This window comes from Somniosus microcephalus, chromosome 5 (assembly GCF_052327205.1).
Source record: "Somniosus microcephalus isolate GS21.2 chromosome 5, FLI_Smic_1.0, whole genome shotgun sequence".
Taxonomy (NCBI): domain Eukaryota; kingdom Metazoa; phylum Chordata; class Chondrichthyes; order Squaliformes; family Somniosidae; genus Somniosus; species Somniosus microcephalus.
In genome coordinates, this window is record NC_140991.1 from 254,271,078 (window position 1) to 254,293,191 (window position 22,114).

The window sequence follows — 22,114 nt, forward strand, 5'->3', positions numbered from 1 at the left end:
TAGGCAAATCTCAGAGAAATGTGCAAATAATAGGGTAATAATAATGGGGGATTTCACCTTCCCCAATATTAACTGGGATAGTCAGAGTGTGAAAGGCTCAGAGGGTGTAGAATTCTTAAAGTGCATCCAGGAGAGCTTTTTGAGCCAGCATGTAGAAAGTCCTACAAGAGAGGGGGCGGTACTGGACCTAATTCTAGGGAATGTGGCCGGCCAAGTGGAAAAAGTGCTAGTAGGTGAGCACTTTGGTGACAGTGACCATAATATGGTGAGATTTAAGGTGGTCATGGAGAAGGACAGGGATGGGCCGGAAATAATGGTTCTAAATTGGGGGAAGGCCGATTTTAATAGGATAAGGCAGGATCTGGCCAAAATGGACTGGGATCAGCTACTTGTAGGAAAATCCGCATCGGAGCAATGGGAGGCTTTCAGAAGGGAGATTGAGATCATACAATGGCAACATGTTCCCGTAAAGGTCAAGGGTGGTTCCAAAAACCACAGGGAACCTTGGATGTCAGGGGATATAAGAGAATGGATTAGGAAAAAAAGGAGGGCTTTTGGCAGATACAAAAGGCTAAAGACGGAGGAAGCCCTAGAGGAGTACAAAAAGTGCAGGAGGATACTTAAAAAAGAAATTAGGAGATCAAGGAGGGGCCATGAAATAACACTGGCGAGCAAAATAAAGGTAAATCCTAAGATGTTTTATAAGTATATTAAGGGTAAGAGGATAACTAGGGAAAAAATAGGGCCCATTAGGGACAAAAGTGGCAATCTGTGTGTGGAGCCCGAAGATGTAGATGGGGTTCTAAATGAATTTTTCGCATCTGTTTTCACTATGGAGAAGGACGATGTAGACATAGAAATAGGGCGGGGGGACTGTGATATGCTCGAACATATTAACATCGAGAGGGAGGAGGTATTGGCGGTTTTAGCAGGCCTAAAAATGGATAAATCCCCAGGCCCGGACGAAATGTATCCCAGGCTGCTGTGTGAGGCAAAGGAAGAGATTGCGGGGGCTCTAACACATATATTCAGGACATCTCTGGCCACAGGGGATGTGCCAGAGGACTGGAGAACCGCTAATGTACCATTATTCAAGAAGGGAAGTAGGGAAAAACCGGGGAACTACAGGCCAGTGAGCCTAACATCAGTGGTAGGAAAATTATTGGAAAAAATTCTGAGGGACAAAATTAGTCTCCACTTGGAGAGGCAAGGATTAATCAGGGATAGCCAACATGGCTTTGTCAAGGGAAGATCATGTCTGACTAATTTGATTGAATTTTTTGAGGGGGTGACTAGGTGTGTGGATGAGGGTAACGCAGTGGATGTGGTATACATGGATTTCAGTAAGGCCTTCGATAAAGTCCCGCACAGGAGACTGGTCAAGAAGGTAAGAGCCCATGGAATCCAGGGTGCCTTGGCACATTGGATACAAAACTGGCTTAGTGGCAGAAGGCAGAGGGTGATGGTCGAAGGTTGTTTTTGTGACTGGAAGCCTGTGGCCAGTGGGGTGCCACAGGGATCGGTGCTGGGTCCCTGGCTGTTTGTGGTCTACATTAATGACTTGGATATGAATGTAAAAGGTATGATCAGTAAGTTCGTGGATGATACAAAAATTGGTAGGGTGGTAAATAGCGAGGAGGGTAGCCTCAGTCTGCAGGACGATATAGATGGGTTGGTCAGATGGGCGGAACAGTGGCAAATGGAATTTAACTCGGAAAAGTGCGAGGTGATGCACTTTGGGGGGACTAACAAGGCAAGGGAATACACAATGAATGGTAAGACCCTAGGCAAGACGGAGGGTCAGAGGGATCTGGGTGTGCAAGTACACAGATCCCTGAAGGCGGCGGAACAGGTGGATAAGGTGGTAAAAAAGGCATATGGGATACTTGCCTTCATTAGCCGAGGCATAGAATATAAGAGCAAGGAGGTTATGATGGAGCTGTATAAAACACTGGTTAGGCCACAGCTGGAATACTGTGTGTAGTTCTGGTCGCCACACTACAGGAAGGATGTGATCGCTTTGGAGAGGGTGCAGAGGAGATTTACCAGGATGTTACCAGGGCTGGAGCGCTTCAGCTATGAAGAGAGACTGGGCAGATTGGGTTTGTTTTCCTTGGAGCAGAGGAGGCTGAGGGGGGACATGATTGAGGTGTACAAAATTATGAGGGGCATGGATAGGATGGATACTGAGGAGCTTTTTCCCTTAGTAGAAGGGTCAATAACTAGGGGGCATAGATTCAAGGTGAAGGGCGGGAGGTTTTGAGGGGATTTGAGAAAGAACTTTTTCACCCAGAGGGTGGTTGGAGTCTGGAACTCACTGCCTGAAAGGGTTGTGGAGGCAGGAACCCTCGCAACATTTAAGAAGCATTTGGATGAGCACTTGAAATGCCATAGCATACAAGGCTACGGACCAAATGCTGGAATATGGGATTAGATTAGACAGGGCTTGATGGCCGGCGCGGACACGATGGGCCGAAGGGCCTCTATCCGTGCTGTATAACTCTATGACTCTGACTCTAACCATCTTCCTTTGTGCTAGGTATGACTCCAGCCAGTGGAGCATTTTCCCCCTGATTCCCATTGAGTTCAGTTTTACTAGGGCTCCTTGATGCCAGACTCGGTTAAATGCTGCCTTGATGTCAAGGGCAGTCACTCTCAGCTCACCTCTGGAATTCAGCTCCTTTGTCCATGTTTGGACCAAGGCTGTAATGAGGTCGGGAGCCGAGTGGTCTCGGCGGAACCCAAACTGGGCATCAGTGAGCAGGTTATTGGTGAGTAAGTGCCACTTGATAGCACTGTCGATGACACCTTCCATCACTTTGCTAATGATTGAGAGTAGATCTATTATATATTTACATCTTTTAAGCTTTTCTGTGATTTATTTTGTGAAATTATATTGACATTCTATATAGGAAATAATCTTAATATAAGTGTGTTGGTTTAAATAATTTTTGATTCTAAAGTTTTTTATTTTTTTCTCCTTTTCAGATGGACGTATCATTCTGTAACAGGTCAGTATAAAACACCATGCTGCTTCATTGCTTGGATCAATGTGCAGTCTTTGGACCAAATTTTTTAACGATGCTTTTTCCTTGCAGATATGAAAGTTAAACCAGAAGGAGTATGTAGCCACTGCTTCCAGTGCTTTCTTCCTGGGAACCACAGAGTGCGACTGAAATCCAAAAAGAAGATGACAATGCAGATAAAAAAGCTACTGCAACATGAAGCAGCCAATTGGAAACTTAATCTCAAACAAGTACGACAACTGCAGAAATACAGAAACTGTGGAAGCACATTGGTAAGGTTTGAGACAATCCTGTCAATGTGTAGGAAGAGCTGCTCTATTGTCTACCCTTATTTTTCTCTCCCTTTTCATTGTATGTTCTGAGCTTCAACATTCTAGAGCAGTGTTGTTCAAACTGTGGCTCCCAAGCCCTGACAATCTGGTTGACAAAGTCCAGGCAATTCAGACTTATTTGTGCTTATACAGTGAAACCTGTAAATTCGGGACACCTAAGGGACTTGCATCAGGTGTCCTTATTTTCAAAATGGCCATTGTATGTACAGTAAACTGGATGAGCCAAATATCCTGGGATTGACTATATCTCCTGCAGCGCTGCTTTTTATTTTGCTCTCACCTGGGATTGTGCCTAATTCTGGAGCCCTGCCAACAGGATGTAATTTCAGTTCATTTTTTGTTCATTGGGTTTCCTAGTTCATTGCTATCCCAGGGTCCTTTTCCACAGAGGGAGGGATGTCCTGCTCCTGGGATCTGCTATGTTGGCAGCCTGCAGAGGGCAAGGTGGCTGCTGTAGGGCTGGCGTGCCTGGGAGATCCCAGACAAATTGGGGAGGGGATTAATGTCCTTCAGACCGCTGTCTGGAACCCCTCCCTCCGTGTGCTGCAGCTGCTAATGTTTGAAGTGCTGGGGGTGGATAAGGGGCCGTTAGCAGCTCATCCGTACCTGATGTACTGGTGAAGTGGGGCTGCCAAATCTGAATGGAGGCATTCCTGGAGGTTTGATCACGTGATGTTCTGACTGCATGACATCTGACCATGCGGTGTCAGATCACATAACATGATCACGATATCTGATCACATGACTTCTACAAATGTTGTTGGATTTACTATATAATGGTTGGGTCCCCTATAGTTGTGAATCTTTTTTTGTGGTTTCATGCCAGCAGCTGGTGTGAGAAGTAATAAGAACCAGGAGGCCACCCGTGAGCAGGCGAGGAGGAGTAACCGAGGGCAGGGAGAAGGGGAAACCATTCTTTCCATCTCTTCTCTGCTCTTTTCCTCTCCAGCCCCCATTTCCCAGTCTCCGGACCGCCCCTCCCCCCTGTGATTTCAGGACCCCCGACCAGTTTGCTGCTTTTGTGGAATGGGTGTTCTTTACCCAGTATCTACAGCAGCAGAGAAACTGCTCCATCCCTGAGATAGAGCCATGCAAGAATTCAATTCCAACGGTAGAATGGTTTCTCTGCCTTTTTGGATGCTGGGTAATGAGATCTCCATTCCACAATAGCCATTTTTTTTCACCTGATGCCGCTTACCTGCATGTCCCACGTTTTAAGTTGCAAATGGACTTGGTGCGTTGAAGGCTTTGTAATTTGCGAGTGTCTGTGGTTTCAAGGTGCAGTTTGTAGCTATTACAGTGTAAGTTATTTGGGACTGTCAAGTATCTGTTTTTTGGGGTGTCCATTTGCACAGGTTTCACTTTATTTCTTATCGGCTGTTTTCTCCTGTTTTGAATTTTTTTGGCCTGGAAGTTTGGAAAGGGCTGTTCTTTGTCTTGTTGCCTCATTGATGGATAAATCCTAATTCAGAACATCCATGATCTGTTAGTACCAGTGTGAGATAGATGCAAATTAATGGAAGTGCGGATTTAAACTTTATATGTGGCCCTTAAGGCTCCATGGTACGCGCATATGAAGCCCATGAAGACAAAAAGCTTGATGCATAGAGAGGTAATAAGTTTTGGGATCTTCATGTGGGGAATACCAGACAACATGTGTACATGACGTAAGAACACTCTTATATTACCTTTTGTTTTTTTTGTGATCTATGTGTTGCCCTTTCCCATTTATGCTGTTGATTTGTTCTAGTTGTCACGTAGACCTGTCTGACACTGAATCAGGAGAACGTCTGAAAACACATCTTATATACTCTTTAAAAAGCCATGTGCCTTTTGCAAATACGGCAGAATTCATTAAATGCAACTAACACTAGTTTGCAGGTATGTGGATAAGTGCGTCCAGACCACAGTTAGTCTTGTGGAAGGGATTTTCATTCTGAAGCAGCAAAGACTTTTCACTGTTTCTATATGAGACACTGCAGGTCACAATGCTGTCCTACCATAGCAGGGACTTTAAACAAACTTATTTGTGGAGCTATATTTGTGTAATATAATTTCACAAAAGGCATCACAGAAATTTAAAAAGATGTAAATATGTAATAATGGAAGATCAATAAAAGTTCCGGAATCTCAATGAGAGTGCAGTGATGGAGACCAGCTCCCTTTGTTTACTTTGCTGCAACAGGGTCTTAGTCTGCAACTTAGTCCACTTCTGGATTTGTAGCTCCACATTTTCATGGATCTACAATACATCTTTCATGGATTTTAAATGTTGGGTTGTTTACACTGAGGAATCCTGATGGCTGTAGGAGAGTGCATGCCTGCTGTCGACTGTCCCCTATTCTTTGCCTATATAACAATAGTGACTGCACTGTTAAAGTAATTAATTGGATATGAAGTGCTTTGGGACATACGGTGCTATATAAATGAAAGTTCTTTCTTTATCTTATCACAAGTGTAACAGATGACATCAGACCAGTTATCAGTATTTTTCTGTTGTGAAAATACTATAAAGTGTATATATAAAGTAATTTTCAACTTCACGTTTGGCATCAGATATTCGGGCGCATGATTTTCCCAACCATTATCTTAAATGGTCAGAAAAGTGTCCCTTGTTAGAATGGGGTCCAACAGTATATACATTTTTGCTTGAATTCTTAGAGCTCTTGTGGCTGCAATAGTGGGGGGGGGGGGGGAAGAATTGTCAGCCTCCACTATTTCCAGGAGGTATGATCTATTAAATCTTCCTATATAAAAATCTTCCAATTTCCTGATATTTACTGTGTCCAGGCAATCTTGGGAACACTCTCCTACTATCTAAACGTCCAGCTCAACAGATTCTTAGGTCCATGAGATCAGGGGTGATCAATCTTTATCCTTTTTCTTTTCCTGGCAGGGTATGCTCTGCTTTTCTGGATCCCCTCATTGCCTGGCCTAATCCACCCCATGTCTGTTCCCTGCTGCTCTTTTGGTGCCCTCTCTCCTACCACCACTGTTACTGCCTCCTGCTGACTCACACTGTCCAACACTTAGTTGTCATGTTTCAATCTTTTTAAACTTTCTGAGCCTGGAATCACTGGCAAGGCCATTTCTTACAACTTTCTTGTACCATCACCCCCCTACGGCCTTCCAACCCCACTTTCCTGGAGAAAACTCTTCCCCCAAGTCACTTACAACTGTGCTATTAAGCTTATTATTGCCTAGTCTTTGGCCCTCTGTTTGTCATGATACTTCTGCTTTTGTTGATTTTCTCAACCACTTGCTCACCACTTTGATGCCCTTGTTCCCAGCAGAACTTTCAGCATCTCCCATCCCAGCCATTCCCCTTGGTGCAGCCCCATCTTCATTCACTCAGGACCAAGAGGGGCAGACTTGAGCATAGCTGGCCTGAACCACGTCAAACCCTACTGGGCCTCAACTGCACACAACTCTAGAGAACAAAGAGAAACCCGGGCTTCTTTTCTGCACTGCCAACCACCTCCTTTAAACCCCTCTCCCCTATACCCTCCACCTTCACCTCTAACAATAAGTGCAAGGAGCTCATGGATTTTGTTGTCACCAAGATAGACACCATCCGTTCAGCTTCCTTTGCTGCTTCCCCTTGCCCATCAAGCCTCTCCATATTGATATGGTAATTACAATTTCAGCAGCAGCATCATGAGTCCTAATTTTGTTCTTAGGCATTCTGACACAACCACAGATGCGGGGGGGCCAGACAGAGTGAATACACATGCTGAAGATGGGCTGCTGAATTTTTAGTGTTTTTAGTGTTTAAAGTGGGGAAAAAAAGGTTCATTTCAAGTTTAAAAAGGTTTTAAAGTTAAATTTAGTTCTAGTTAAGTTAGTTTAGTTTTGTTTAGTTAAGTTTAAGTTTAGTTTAGTCTAGTTAAGTAAGGAAGGAAAAGACCACCAAAGAGACCACCAAAGGAAAAAAAAAACCAGAGGAAATTAGAAAAAAAAGCCAAAGAAAAAAAAAAAAGAAATAAGGGAAAAAAAATATACAAACCAAAGAACAGCGGCCGCACGGGGCCACAGCAGCAGCAGAAGCGAGGTGACTCGGCCGCATCGGGAACCGAGGCGCGGTGACTCGGCGAAGGCCGCACGGAGACGCAGCGGCAGCCGGAGCGAGGAGACTCGGGGAGGCCGCTTCGGGAAACGAGGCGAATCGGGGAGGCCGCACGGAGATGCAGCGGCAGCCGGAACGAGGTGACTCGGGGAGCCCGAGCGGCGAACGAGACACGGCCCGATCGGCGGCCGCAGTCCAGCACCCGAGCGACGACCGCAGTCCAGCACCCGAGCGACGGCCGCAGTCCAGCACCCGAGCGACGACCGCAGTCCAGCACCCGAACGGCGAACGAGGCACAGCCCGAGCGGCGGCTGGGATAGAAAGCCCGGGAAAGGCCCGAGGAGCCAGGCCCAGAGACCTCGGAGGAGAAGGGGAGCAACCAGAAGGCTTCCAGAAGCAAACCAAGACTGTGAGTACAGGGCCCAGGGAGGGAGACTGAAACCAGGGAAAGGCCCGAGGAGCCAGGCCGAGACAGAGGCACAGAGACCTCTGAGGGGGAGGGGAACAGCCCGAAGGCACCGGGAAACAGCGGCTCACAGACCCAGACCTGAGAAGGGTGAACCCAGAAGCCGAGGCCCAGGGACCACGGGGTCGGAGAGGGGGACCGGGAAAGTTCGCGAACAGGGAGAGGGAAACACCAAACCCGGGGCCCCAGAAAAGCTTATTCTAAGATCAACAATACTTTACCAAAAATGAGCGAATCAGAAGATCCACAACAGCCCCGCTTCCAGATTCCCCCCAACACCGCAAAAAAAGCTATAAAAGCGATCAAGCATGAGCAGATGAGAGAAAAACCAGAAACACTTTTTGCTGACTGTTACAGCAATGGGACAAAAAGTAACCTCATTTTCTACTCAGATCAGCCAGTGGCTTGGATCACAGCAATAAAATCACACTATACCAATGTTAAGCTAGAAAATACCACAAATGGGTCCATAATGAAAATTAACACACCAGGAGACAGCTCAACCACGACGGTCAACGCGTACAATACCGGAACAATATTAGTGCAAGGCAACCTCGACAAATTTGCAACGGCCTTCAGGACACTGAAAAGATTAACTAAGGGGGGAAAGAACAGCCCCAGAGTGGCCCGCACTCCCCCCAACATTGACAACTTACCAGGAGAAAATCTGCCTGGTCAGGAGGTGAACGAGCCACACAGTTCAAACCAGACACTAACCCCGGGGAACCACAGCCACACGATACAACTGACAAACCCCAGCATAACTACCAGGGAGGAAGCCACACATAGTCCCCCTACCATTCCCAGCTCACCAAGAGAAGAGCAGCATAGCCAGGAAGTGAGTGAGCCCTCCAGGGCCGACCAGCCTAGCCAGGGAGTGAGTGTGCCTTCCAGGGCCGACCCGACACATACCCCGGGATCACACAGCCAGATACAACCAAAAGATAAATTTAATCAATTAGAGATAGAGATGGTTAAACTTAGAGAGGAGTTCCTCAAAATGAATGACAATCAAAATCAGGAGAGGGAGAGACACAAGAGAGAGCTGAAGCTACTTGAGAACCAGGTGAATCTACTTAGGAATCAGGTGAAAGAGCTGCAGGAAAAAGAAGAGAGCCATAGAGGAGAGATAACACCATTAGACCAGCAACCAGAGGCTAGAGATAAGACAAGACAGAGCCGGACGGAACGGCTGCACTCCCACACGGAACGAAAGCAACAGACACACAATACAAGGGGTGCCACACAGACCGACCAGCATACTGATTCGCAATCTTCCCCCACCACCGTGGAACCACAAGCGAGCCGCTCACAAGAGGTACGCACACACCAGACACCCCAGCCCAGCACACACACTATGAGTCCAAGCGAAAGCCACCAGACAGTAAACACAAACAAGGCTGACGTCGTAATACTCATAGACTCAAATGGGAAATTTCTATGGGAGAAAAAGCTATTCCCTAGAAGTAAAGTAGAAAAGATCTGGTGCCCAACAACAAACAGAGCCATGGGATGGCTGACCAAAGCCAGATTAGGCTCCCCCCAACACATAATAATACACACGGGCACAAATGACCTAAAGACCCAACAGAAAGAAGTAGCAACATCACTCGGAGCAATGATTAGGAAGGCAAGCAGTACATTTCCAAACACTAGAATCACTGTTTCCACAATATTGCCGAGAACAGACTTCAACAACAACACAATTCATGAGATAAATGCCAGCATAGCAAGAGACTGCGAATCAAACCACAACGTACACCTGGCCCAACACCCCACCCTCGATGAGGAATGTCTTTACGACCACGTCCACATCCAAAGGCAAAGAATATCGATCTTTGCTAAAGCCCTGAAGGACGTCGCTTTTAACCGGGTCCATACCCAGACTCCAAGAGGACCCCCCCCCCCGACCACCAGAGATCAGCGGGGTACATATCAGGAACACTACAAGGACCACCAACACACCAACCGAGACCAGAGAGGATCCCCATGCAAAACAACAATATCAGACCTGCACCACTCCTGTCCCACAGGGGAATAGGACCGCTCCCAGCCAGACAGAGGGAGAGATGCACAGGACGTACGCAATACCTCAGACAGAAACAATCCATTAAGAGACAATAAGCAGATGTGCAGCAGCATCTACTTCTGCCTTATGGATCAAGGACTAATTAATAGAAAGAACTGTAACCAAATTGTATTAACTTTTATAGACAACTGAAATGATTTTTTTTTCCCCACACTTAGACACGACAAACACGTACCACTCTTTAACCTATCATAGTAAAAGATCAAACTTAACATGAAATCCTTATATATTTCGACCTGGAATATCCAAGGTCTACGCTCTTCAGTGCGAGAAGTGAAAAGTAGGACCCCAGAGTTCATAGATGAAACTAAAGACCTAGATATTATCATTTTACAGGAAACTTGGTATAAAGGAAAGGACACACTGGCTGTCCCCAAGGGTACACTGAGATGGTGGTCCTCTCCAATAAATTACCAAGTGTAACCCAAGGCAGAGACTCCGGAGGCATACTGGTCTGGTTTAAAACAGAACTTAAGAATTACATCAAATTTATAAAAAAGGGCGAAAACCATATGTGGCTCAAACTTGAGAGGGAGATTATCTCAAACACCCAAGATGTTTACATTTGCGCACTTTATATCCCTCCAATCGATTCCCCGTACTTTAAAGAGGACACCTTCTCCAACATGGAGGGGGAAATTATCCAATACCAGACCCAGGGGAACGTGTTGATCTGTGGGGACCTCAATTCAAGAACGGGCGAAGAACCAGACTTCACCAATAATCAGGGAAACAATTACGTTTTCGGGAATAACCACTTTGACATCCCTTCCCTTCCATACAGACATAACTGCGACAAGCAGTCAAATACCAACGGAAAACAGCTACTACAGCTCTGTCGAAACCTGGGTCTGTACATTGTCAATGGTAGGTTCATAGGAGACCTCCTAGGAAGATCGACCTATTGCTCACCTCTTGGCTGCAGCACAGTAGACTATATGATTACAGACTTAGACCCATCCTCTTTCAGAGCATTCACAGTCAAACCACAAACAACACTGTCAGATCACAGTCAAATTACTATGTTCCTCAAAAAGACAGAAACAAACAACATAGAAACACAACCCAGTAAACTGTACAACACCAAAAAATCGTACAGATGGGCCAAAAACTACGCGGAAAAATACCAGAAAACAATTAGCAATGCATCAACTCAAGCTCTCTTAGACACCTTTCTGGATAACATATACACTCACAATAAAGAAGGCATAAACCGGGCAGTTAGTAAACTAAACAATATTTTTGATAATTTGGCAACAAATGCAAACTTGAAAGCTCGCAAGAACAAACCCAAAACAAAAAACTATGAAAAATGGTTTGACCGAGATTGCCATAACATGAGGAAAAAACTTAGAAAAATATCAAACCAAAAACACAGACATCCAGAAAACGAGGAACTACGCCTTACTTATTGTCAGACACTAACACAATACAGAAACACACTCGGAACCAAAAAAGAGCAATATATTAAGAATACACTCAGCTCCATGGAGGAATCCATTGATTCCAATTGTTTCTGGGAAAACTTGAAAACACTACACAAAAAACAACACGACGATTTGGCCATTCAAAATGGGGACACATGGGTAAACCACTTTGAAAAATTATACCAGAAAAACACACTAAGACCAGAGCAACACCAAATATGCAAAAAACTGGAAAAGCTAGAAATGGCCATAAAAGATAACCAAAACTCGCTAGACGCCATAATAACAGAAAAAGAACTTCTTGAAAAACTCAAGGACCTGCGACCAGGAAAAGCCTGCGGGACAGACGGCATACTAAACGAGATGATTAAATACACAGACAACAAAATGAAACTGGCTATCCTAAAACTCTTCAACTTGGTTCTGAGTGTCGGTTATTTCCCTGATATCTGGAACAAAGGACTCATAACGCCCATATACAAAAGTGGGGACAAAATCGACCCAAACAACTATCGAGGCATCTGTGTAAACAGTAACCTGGGGAAGGTTTTCTGTAGCATCATAAACAAAAGACTTATAAACTTCCTTGAGGAGCACAATGTCTTGAGTAAAGGCCAAATTGGATTCCTGCCAAACTATAGAACATCCGATCATATCTTCACCCTACAGACCCTAATTGACAAACACGTTCACCACAACAAAAGCAAAATCTACGCATGCTTTGTAGATTTCCAGAAGGCTTTCGACTCCATCTGGCATGACGGTTTATTTCTGAAACTTATCGAAAGCGGGGTAGGAGGGAAAACATATGATGTAATTAAATCAATGTATACAAACAACAAATGTGCAGTTAAAATTGGAGACAAACAAACAAAATACTTCCCACAGGGGCGGGGGGTGACGCAGGGCTCGCCAATCTCACCGACATTCTTTAATATTTACATAAATGGATTGGCAAAACTACTTGAACAATCTACAGCATCCGGCCTCACCCTATATGAATCCAAGGTTAAATTCCTCCTCTATGCAGACGACCTGGTTCTGCTGTCACCAACTAAAGAGGGGCTACAGCAGAACCTGGACCTGCTGGAGTCGTACTGCCAGACTTGGGCCCTGACAAATCCCCAAAAAACCAAAGTCCTTGTATTCCAGCAAAGATCCAAACATCAGGGACCCAAAATAAATTTCACAGTAGGAACAACCAAAATTGAACAAACCACTAACTACACATACTTGGGCTTAAAAATCAGTTCTACGGGAAACTTCAAACTGGCTGTGAATGAACTGAAAGAGAAAGCAAGAAGGGCTTTCTATGCCATCAAAAAATCAATCCAACTAGAAATCCCAATTAGCATTTGGCTCAAAATTTTCAAATCAGTAATTGAACCAATTGCACTCTATGGCAGTGAGGTATGGGGACCGCTAACTCAACAAGAATTTGCAAAATGGGACAAACACCCAATTGAGATCCTACATGCAGAATTCTGTAAAAGTATCCTCTGGACTCAAAGGAAAACAGTAAACAATGCATGCAGGGCGGAACTAGGCCAATATCCATTAATAATCACTATCCAAAAAAGAGCCACCAAATTTTGGAATCACCTACAAATGAGCAATCCCCAATGCTATCACTACGACGCCCTGAAATGCCAAGAGCTGACCATAAAGAAGAATACCCTCAGTCAACTAGTCCTGGGAGTCAGTGAAGTAACTACTAACAATACTAACAATAACCAGCCCCAGGACAGTGACAGGGTAACACAAAGAATTCGACCCAACACAATCGTCGCTAAGCAAAAGGAAAAATATCTGACATATTGGGCAGAAACAACAAAAACCCAAAGCAAACTCAATTGCTACTTGGCCCTAAACAGACAATACAACACAGCTGATTATCTGACCATGGTAAAGGATAACAAACTGAGAAGAACCTTGACAAGGTACAGACTTAGCGAACATAGCCTAGCGATCGAAAAAGGCAGACACAGGCAGACCAGGCTGCCAAGAGAAGACAGGATATGCTCTCACTGCAGTCAGGGAGTAGTGGAGACAGAGATGCACTTCCTCACAGCCTGCGGAAAATATCAGGGCATCAGGGAGAATTTCTACCAAAAATTCTCACAAATATGCCCTGATTTCAGAAATCTGAATGACAACCAAAAACTCCCATTCCTACTGGGAGAGGAGAGAAGCTGTGTAACACTGGCGGCACACTATGTTACAGCTTGCCATGAACAGAGGGACAACCAGTAAACTAAGAAAAGAATATATATAAACAATGCGAATGTATATTTATACACTCAGGGACATACCTGTTTATACACTGTATGAATAGAACTGCGTTTATGTGCTAAACCATAAATGTATTTTGATGCTTTGGCAACATAAGATGTAACTTATCATGCCAATAAAGCGATTTGAATTGTGAATTGTGAATTGTAATCCCTGCTGTGAACATTGATACCATTACTCGTCAAGATTTACAGAGGCCAAGAAATTATGATTAACAAGGATATATGTACATTAAAAAACTAGTAGTGAGCCCTTAAGTTTCATTTTGAAAAGAAAATTTATGCCCTCATTTGTAATCTTTGTTCTCTTTTCCTCCTCCTTTTGGCCCCCTCGCTCCTGAGGGCACTGACTTTCACTGGGGTACAGTTTTCCTCGGGTACTGGTTGCTCTCCAGTACTTCAACCGAGAGGCTATTCTTCACCTGTGAGTCGAGACAGCGAGTGTCAGCGGGCTATGTGACTGGAGGATATCACATCTTAGCCTCAGCTTAACCTCATCTGACATTCATACACATGCACTTTCCAGCAGAGGTAACTGGTTAGTGATCAGGAGTGAAAACCTGATCTGTGTTTTTTCCATCTTCCTCTCCCTCCCCCTTCCAAGCCTAGGGACACTGAGGCCATTGAGCCAGTTATGGTGCTCACACTGCTGCCCTGGCTGAGATCAGCTAATTCCGTACAAACCATACACTGAACATGGGATTTGCCTCTTCTGTATAGCTCAGTATCATACCATGTGGTGCTTTTACCTAACAAGTCACTCTTCGGGTGGGGGGTGCAGAATCCTAATAGCTGCACATTTATAACACTAAAATTTCCAACAGAGCTTGCTGAATGGTTAAAGTCTTAATGAATTCCATCATTAATGTTTGGAGAGCTGCAGATCTTTTTTGAAATACTGCTGTGGAAAGGCTGTGAAGACCACTCTATTTTTAATTTTAAAGACTGCTAATATCAGCTATAACTTTCTCTTTGCCTTTCCATCAACATGCAGAATTTTAAATTAGTTGACCAATTGCAGTCTATAAATTTATATAATCATAGTACTGTTACTTGTTCGCAGCCAGAATTATAAACCCTGATATTCACACTCTTGTAATATGTATTGATCGGAGAGCCACGAACAATCAATAATTGCTTCCAAACTCATTGTTTTTTCATGTTTTTATTCTCACTTCATAATCCTCAAATACCTTGCAGTCTTTATATATTTTACAATCCTTACAAGTGTGCACTGTATGTCAGGATGTCTGTCACACTGTGCTCCATGGGCCACATGCCATCCACAAGCTCTGGCAATCCAATCATAGTAACTCAGTCCTATTGTGCTTGTCTATTTCTTACTTTCTGCTTTGTCCTGTTTGAATTTCACAGGCTCAGAGGTTTGAAAAGGGTTGTTCTTACCATTAGTTGCCTCATAAATCCTAAATTAGAACACCGAGATCTGTTGGAATCAGCAACTTGAGATATTTGCAAATTAATGGGTTTAAACTTTATATGTGGCTCTTGAGGCTATGTTACACACCTAAGTAGCCTCAAAAACAAAAAGCTTGGACACCCCTACTGCGGGTAATCTTTTTAAAGGAATATATTCCAAGATGAGGCCCCATGGTTATGATGATTTTACCTTTGAGTGCTTGTGGCGAAGATTCCACACACCCCATATCTATTTTAAAATGTCACATAGTGGCTGATGTCCCATTTGATGAGCACTTTCATGGCACAGAAATGCGATGGTTAATTATTCAGCCTCAGAATCTAGTTTCCACCCCCCCCCCCCAAATAAATTATTAACTAATCAAGAGGGCAATTTAATTTTGATGTTGGTGATGCTATTAGACTGTAAAGTGTTGTTCCAAATTAATATGTCTGGACAGATTGATTTATAAGCAAGTGAAACCTAATACAAAATCTGTTGTTTTATTTATTTTCTCTTGCAGCATTTTACATATTTAACTATCCTACAGACTCCGCAGGTTCTCTGTAACATATAGGCCCAGAAATTCGGGTCAGGGGCTTCCCGCGGGCGCAAGCCCCCGACCTGCACTTACCTAGCGCGCCGTCCATTGAGCCGTGGGCCCGCGTGGAATTCCGATCCGGGGCCTGCTCCAGCTGCCGGTGCGCAGTGCTTGCGTATCCCAGGGGCGCAGTTAGTTCGATGCGTCCCCTGGGATCACGTGGGCCATGGGGAGCCAATCGGAGCAGGGAATGCCCATTCATAAGTTGACCTGTCAAAACTTATAAATACTACAGGCCCCAAAACATCACTAAATCTTCAAATAATTTTTTTTTTTTTAATCGGTTTTTAAATAAACTATAAATTACAAGAAATAACTACAGGTTGAACCCTGGTAATCCGGCACCAGACGGTCCGGCACCTTCAGTGGTCCGGCACGAGGAAGGTCCTGCTGTCACATTCCCTCCCTGGGATGGGTCCGGCTCTGGTCCCGGGACCGCCGCCGGGTCAGGATCAGCGCCTGGACCGCACAGCATCACCGACTGCTCGGCGGAGCCCGAGCAGCCCGTGGGCGGCAGGGTCAGCGGCAGCACAGGGAGGGCAGCAGCAGGAAGAGGAGGAGCAGGTGGTGGCGGTGTTTGTGGTGACTTTCGACACCTTCAGTGGTTCGTAATTTTCAATGCTCCGGCCTGGTCCCAAGGGTGCTGAATTACCGGGGTCCTACCTGTATTTTAAACAATAATTTAAATTTTTGAAAAAAAATTTTTTTTATTTGCTAAAGGGGCTAAAAATAAACTTACCTTTAAAGTATTTTAAAATAATAAACCTGTGGAAAAAATGTTTTAATTTTAATTAATTTACCACTTACCTTGTAAAAACCAGGCCTTACGCCTGCTTTTTAAATGTGTAACTTCTGGAGACTTACCCTCTCAGAGAAACCCGCAAAAAAACCGCAAGTTCGATGCGCACGCGCAGCCTCTCCTGCGCACGCATTCGAACTCTGAACCCCTTCGTTCAGGGGAACGGAAGTGCCGGTTTCCCGTGCATGCAGGAAACCGGCACTTCCGTTGGGCTTACGGGTAAATACCCCGTGATACTCACCCGTGGAGACTTGAATTTCTGGGCCATAGTATTTCCAATTGAGATGGTGAGCAACTGACTTGTTTTTCGACTCCTCTCATTTCCACTTTGAACTGGCTCTTGGGCACACAGAGAAATGTAGGTTAATGCTCTTTTAAATTTGTTTCCCCCTTTCTCTTAACAGAATGCTTTACCGTAACCCAACACTTCTTCCTGTTGCACTGGCCAAAATCAGGAACTCCCTATAATTATTAGGAACAAATTTACTGCTCAAGTTAGACGGGATCAGACTTGTCAATCTGAAAGGTTTATGATATGTGTGTGTGTGTGTGTATATATAGGTTTGCTTAAGCAATGTACTTGGCACCATAGGTTTGCTTAAGCAATGTACTTGGCACCGTGTGTTTGCATCACTGGAATAGTCTGCAAGATTTCTAATTTGAATGCTAATTTCAAGGAGAGATTTTAATGAATTATACAAGGTATGAGATCCATTTGGTAAGTTAGTAGTTTTTAACCCCTGGTTAGTGTACATTGCTTCCCCTAAATATAGCCAAAAATATCTTTGAGCTCTTATCAAATATAATGCAAATTTCAGCAACTGAGAGAAAAAAGGTAGTTAGTACAGTGCATTCACTGCCATCAATGGTTCATGTGTGAGGCTCAATAGGAATGTCAGATTTCATTTCTGCCTCTGCAATTGATGACCTTCACACTTCATAAAGCACATTCATTTGTTCAAATTGATTTTTAAACTACAACAATAGTGTTGCTTATTTGGATGTCCTGATGTTCCCTGTTGTTTCTAGTCCTGTGCTCTTAAAGTCACAGGAAAACTCTTTCAACCAAGTCTTCCGAGGGCAAGATTGGGATCAGTTCACCTGCCTTTTGAGGTTGAAGAGCCTACTGACACTCACTGTAGAGGCACACACATGAATAATAGTCATTTGGCTCAGATACTTCAGGGAGCTGTGGCACTGTACCCCATTAAGGAGTCAACAGTTGGGGAAAAGAGAAAATTGACAAGTTTTTTTTGTGTTGCTTAGGGCCAGATTTTCATTGGGCTGTGAGGCGGGCTTTCAGGTGTGCGGGGGGGCAAAAATCCCGAATTCGGGGGTCCCAACACCATCCCGCCCAAAACCCGTCTCCACGTAAGTTTCAAGGGAGGCAGGTTCCCGCCCCGCACTGGGACCCGCCGACCCGAGACGGGAAGGGATTAGTGCCAATTAACTGCCTGTTAACAGGTAGTTAACGGGCAGTTTTTAGCATAATCCCTATTTTGAGGGGTGTCGTATGGCATTCCCGACTGCTCCAAACCACGCCAGGTTAGAGCAGGCGGGCCGTCGGGTTGAAGGACTTGGAGGGGTCGCGATGTCGGTGTACAGGTGAGTGATGGGTGCATGAGTGCAAAGGTAAGTGTGTTTGGTGTGTCTAAAGTGTGTAAAGAAGTTTTACTTACCTGTACTTAACTTAACAGCCTTTCTTCCTCTAGGCTTTGGGAGTCCATCACTCAGCCGGAACTGAAAGCTGAACGGCTGCAATCTGTCAAAAATGACAGCCTTCAGCTTTGAGTGCTGGTGTGAGTTCTAACTGAGTCTGCGTAGAAGGACTCGGGTTAGAAGTCAGGCTGTCAGTGTTTGACAGCTTCAAACAGCTGTGAAACACTGATATTTCATCTGTCAAAAACTCTTGACAGATGAAATTTCAGTCTGTGACGTCACCTGTTGCTGGGTGGCCCTTAATTGGCCTGCTGAGCCCGCTGAGTGGGCTCAACAAGGTCAATCAAGGGAAAATTGCATCGATTGGCCGGACGTCGATTTAGGCGGGACTAAAATCCGAAAGTTGTAGTCCCGCCTCCTTCCCGACAGCTTAATGAAAATCCACACCTTAGTGTTTTTAAAGTTTGGACTCAAAATGAGATGTAATAAAAGAGAAAAAAGAATTTGGATTGATATAGTACCGTACCACATCCTTGGGATGTCTCAAAGCACTTTACAACCAATGGTACTTTTGAAACGTAGTCACTGTTGTTATTTAGGCAGACATGGCAGCCAATTTGTGCATGACAGGGTCCCACAAACAATGAGATAAAGAAAAAGAAAGACTTGCATTTATATAGCGCCTTTCAAAACCGCCGGACGTCTCAAAGCGCTTTACAGCCAATGAAGTACTTTTGAAGTGGAGTCACTGTTGTACTGTGGGGAAACGTGGCAGCAAATTTGCACACAGCAAGGTCCCACAAACAGCAATATGATAATGACCAGATAATCTGTTTTTGTTATGTTGGTTGATGGATAAATATTGGCCAGGACACCGGGAATAACTCCCCTGCTCCTCTTCGAAATAGTGCCATGGGATCTTTTACGTCCACCTGAGAGAGCAGATGGGGCCTCGGTTTAATGTCTCATCCGAAAGACGGCACCTCCGACAGGGCAGCACAATACGTAGATAAATGGCCAGATAATCTATTTGTGGTAGTGTAGGTTGAGGAAGCATATTGGTGAGGACAGTAGGAGAGCTTCTTGCTCTTTGAATATTACCCTGGGAGCTTTTACATCTATCTGTGCAGGAAGACGGAGTCTTTATTTAATGTGTCACCTGAAAGATAGCACCTCCAACACTGCAGCAGTCCCTCAGTACAGGTAGACTATCCTTTATCCGAAAACCTCGGGACCAGCCGTGTTTCGGTTTTCGGAGAATTTCGGATTTCAGAAGGTGGGTCGGCAGGGGTCCGCGGGGGGGTTCGGCGGGGGGTCGTGCGCACGACTTACGCTGACGCGCAGCGTAAGTCATGTGCACGACCCCCGCCGACCCCCCCCCCGCCGACCCCGACACCCCTGCCGACCCCCCCCCGCCGACCCCCCCACCCCCGCCGACTCCCCGCCCCCCCCCCCCCCGCGGACCCCCGCCGACCCCGACCCCCGCCGACTTACGGTCGGGGGCGGGGGGGTCGGCGGGGGGTCGTGCGCACGACTTACGCTGACCGAAAAAACCTTCGGTTTTTAGAGGGTTTCGGTTTTCGGAAGTCCGGATAAAGGGTAGTCTACCTGTACTACAGTGCTGAAGTGTCTTTCTAGAATAGGTGCTCAAATCCATTGTGGAACTTGAATCTACAACCTTCTGACTCAGAAGCAAGACCACGACCAACTGATTCAAGTTCACACATTGGAAAATTTTGGCAATTATTACTGTCGCTAATCTTTTTCTTTTGCAATTTGTTTTTATTAGTAAATTTTCATCTTGCTCTTATTTTTTTCTTTCCTGCTCTCAGGATGTCTTTTGGTGGTACAGTTTCATGGATGTAAGGGAGCATCACATCCAAGCCCAATTTTGTGTCGTCCCCCCCCCCCCCCCCCCCCCGGTATGATTTAATGGTGAAATTCTAGGAACAGTGGAGGTCCAAAGACATTTATTTAGGGGTCCATGTACACATCACTAAAATGTAGTAGTCAGGTACAAAAAAATAATCAAAAAGGTAATGGAATGTTAGCCTATATAACTAGAGGACTAGAATATAAAGGGGAGGAAGTTTTGCTACAGCTGTGCAAAGCCTTGGTTAGACCACATCTGGAGTACTGTGTATAGGAGTGGAGGGCAGATTCACCAGAATGTTACCAGGGCTCCAAGGGTTAGATTATGAGGAGAAATTACATAATCTAGGCTTGTATTCCCTGGAATATATAAGATTATAGGGTAATTTAATTGATGTTTTTAGGATTTTGAAAGGAATTGATGCTATAAGATTTGGACCACAGGTCACACACAGGGATCGCAGATGTCCATCATTTTTCATCCACCACATGACTTTTATTACTAGGGCAAAGGTACTTCCTGACCATCTTATTTCCTAAGCTGGAATTCAGTTATTTATTTTGTGTTAAATGTTTTATATTTTATTATGTTTATGTTTTATAAGAATGTTTTGCTTATTCGGCTGGCTGGTTCCCTGCTGTCTCCCTTGTCAGTCTTGCTATGTCTGTTTGGGAGGCCTACTTGTACTTGTTTTGACCCAAGGCCTCTCTCTCTTATCTGATGTGATTGGAATTCGTCCTGGGTAATCAGTCAGCCTCACTAGCTGGGTTAGCAGATCTACTTCCTATGGAATTATTAAACACCTTATAACTTGCAACTTTCTTTAGGATTGAATGTTTCTTACGGTAGATAGAGAAACTTTTTCTGCTGGAGGAGGGAGTCTAAGACAAGGGGACATAACCTTAAAATCAAAGCCAAGCCATTCAGGAGAGAAGTTAAACACCTCTTCACGCAAAAGGTGGTAGACATGTAGAACTCTCTCCTACAATTATTTTTATTATTCACCAGCTTTCATAATTCACTGATTTATTTAAAAAATCTAATTGGTGAAAGCAAAACATTAGCCTTTCATATGCTCTGCTACAAAAATCTAGAAAGCCCAGTCTGATTTTTCAAAAACAGCCTATTTATATTTAAATCCATTAATCATACTCATGCCTTGGATGTTCAAAATTCTTCATTCCCTTAATGTACATGACAGCTAATCTAAGCAACGTTGTATCCATTCCTTTCACACATATTTTGTGGGTAATTGACAGTGAGTCGTGTAATGAAAGAGATAAACAGGACACTTTTTGTTTTAAAAATAAAAAATAGTATGGTTTTTTCCAGTAACTTTAAAGATTTGAAAACAAAGCTGGATAAAGGTTCATTTTTAATTGTGAACTTAGCCTAGCAGCCAAACATAGTGAACACTTAGCTTTCTGAGCTCAGCCTGCCTCAGGGCTGTTCCATGCAACTATAAAGCCTGTTAAAGGGTCACTCTTTGTGAAAAGTATTGACAAACCTTTTTCCATTGCAGTGACGCAAATCACAGAATACATTGTTGCGTCACTGCCACTTGACACCATCATGACAAAAATGGTGTCTGGTTCTGCTGGCCTTCTGTCTACAAACAATGAAAAGCTTTCAAAACATTTTCTTTAGCGCAGTACACCTTTAAGATTGTGAATTTAATTCCATTGAAGATGTTACAATGCTGTAGCACTTCTATTATATTAATCAGTGCTATGTAATGAGCTGACAACCATTCGTGTAAGTGAACCATGTGCTTTATGATCAGAAAACTGTTGTTTTACTTTTGTGGCACTAATAATTATCCTTTGTCACTGGTAATGAATTAAACATATTCACATTATATAAACATCTTTGTTCTCTTAAGTCCAAGGGATGCAGACTTGAACGGATATGGTGGACAACTAGTTTAGCCATTCACCACCAGATCTTGATGGGCCACAAAGCACTATCAGGTCCTACTCTTGTCTGCCAAAACAGCTCACTATTCCAGAATCATTCTGGAATGCAAAGATAACCCCCGGCTTCTATTCTCTACTGCTAACCGTCTTCT

At 44.3% G+C, this 22,114-nt stretch overlaps 1 protein-coding gene across 3 annotated transcripts in view; it reads left to right on the top strand.

Moving 5' to 3' along the window:
* rmp24 (ribonuclease MRP subunit p24) overlaps nt 1-22,114 on the top strand; it is an 86,740-nt gene that overhangs the window by 28,455 nt on the left and 36,171 nt on the right. For all 3 annotated transcript variants that reach the window (XR_015078496.1, XM_085988828.1, XM_085988830.1), the window contains exons 3-4: nt 2,989-3,011; nt 3,099-3,298. Coding sequence is in view for 2 of the 3 variants with exons in the window: in XM_085988828.1 (XP_085844954.1) it covers nt 2,989-3,011; nt 3,099-3,298 (223 nt within the window). In the remaining variant the exon portion in view is untranslated. The remainder of the gene's footprint in view (nt 1-2,988; nt 3,012-3,098; nt 3,299-22,114) is intronic.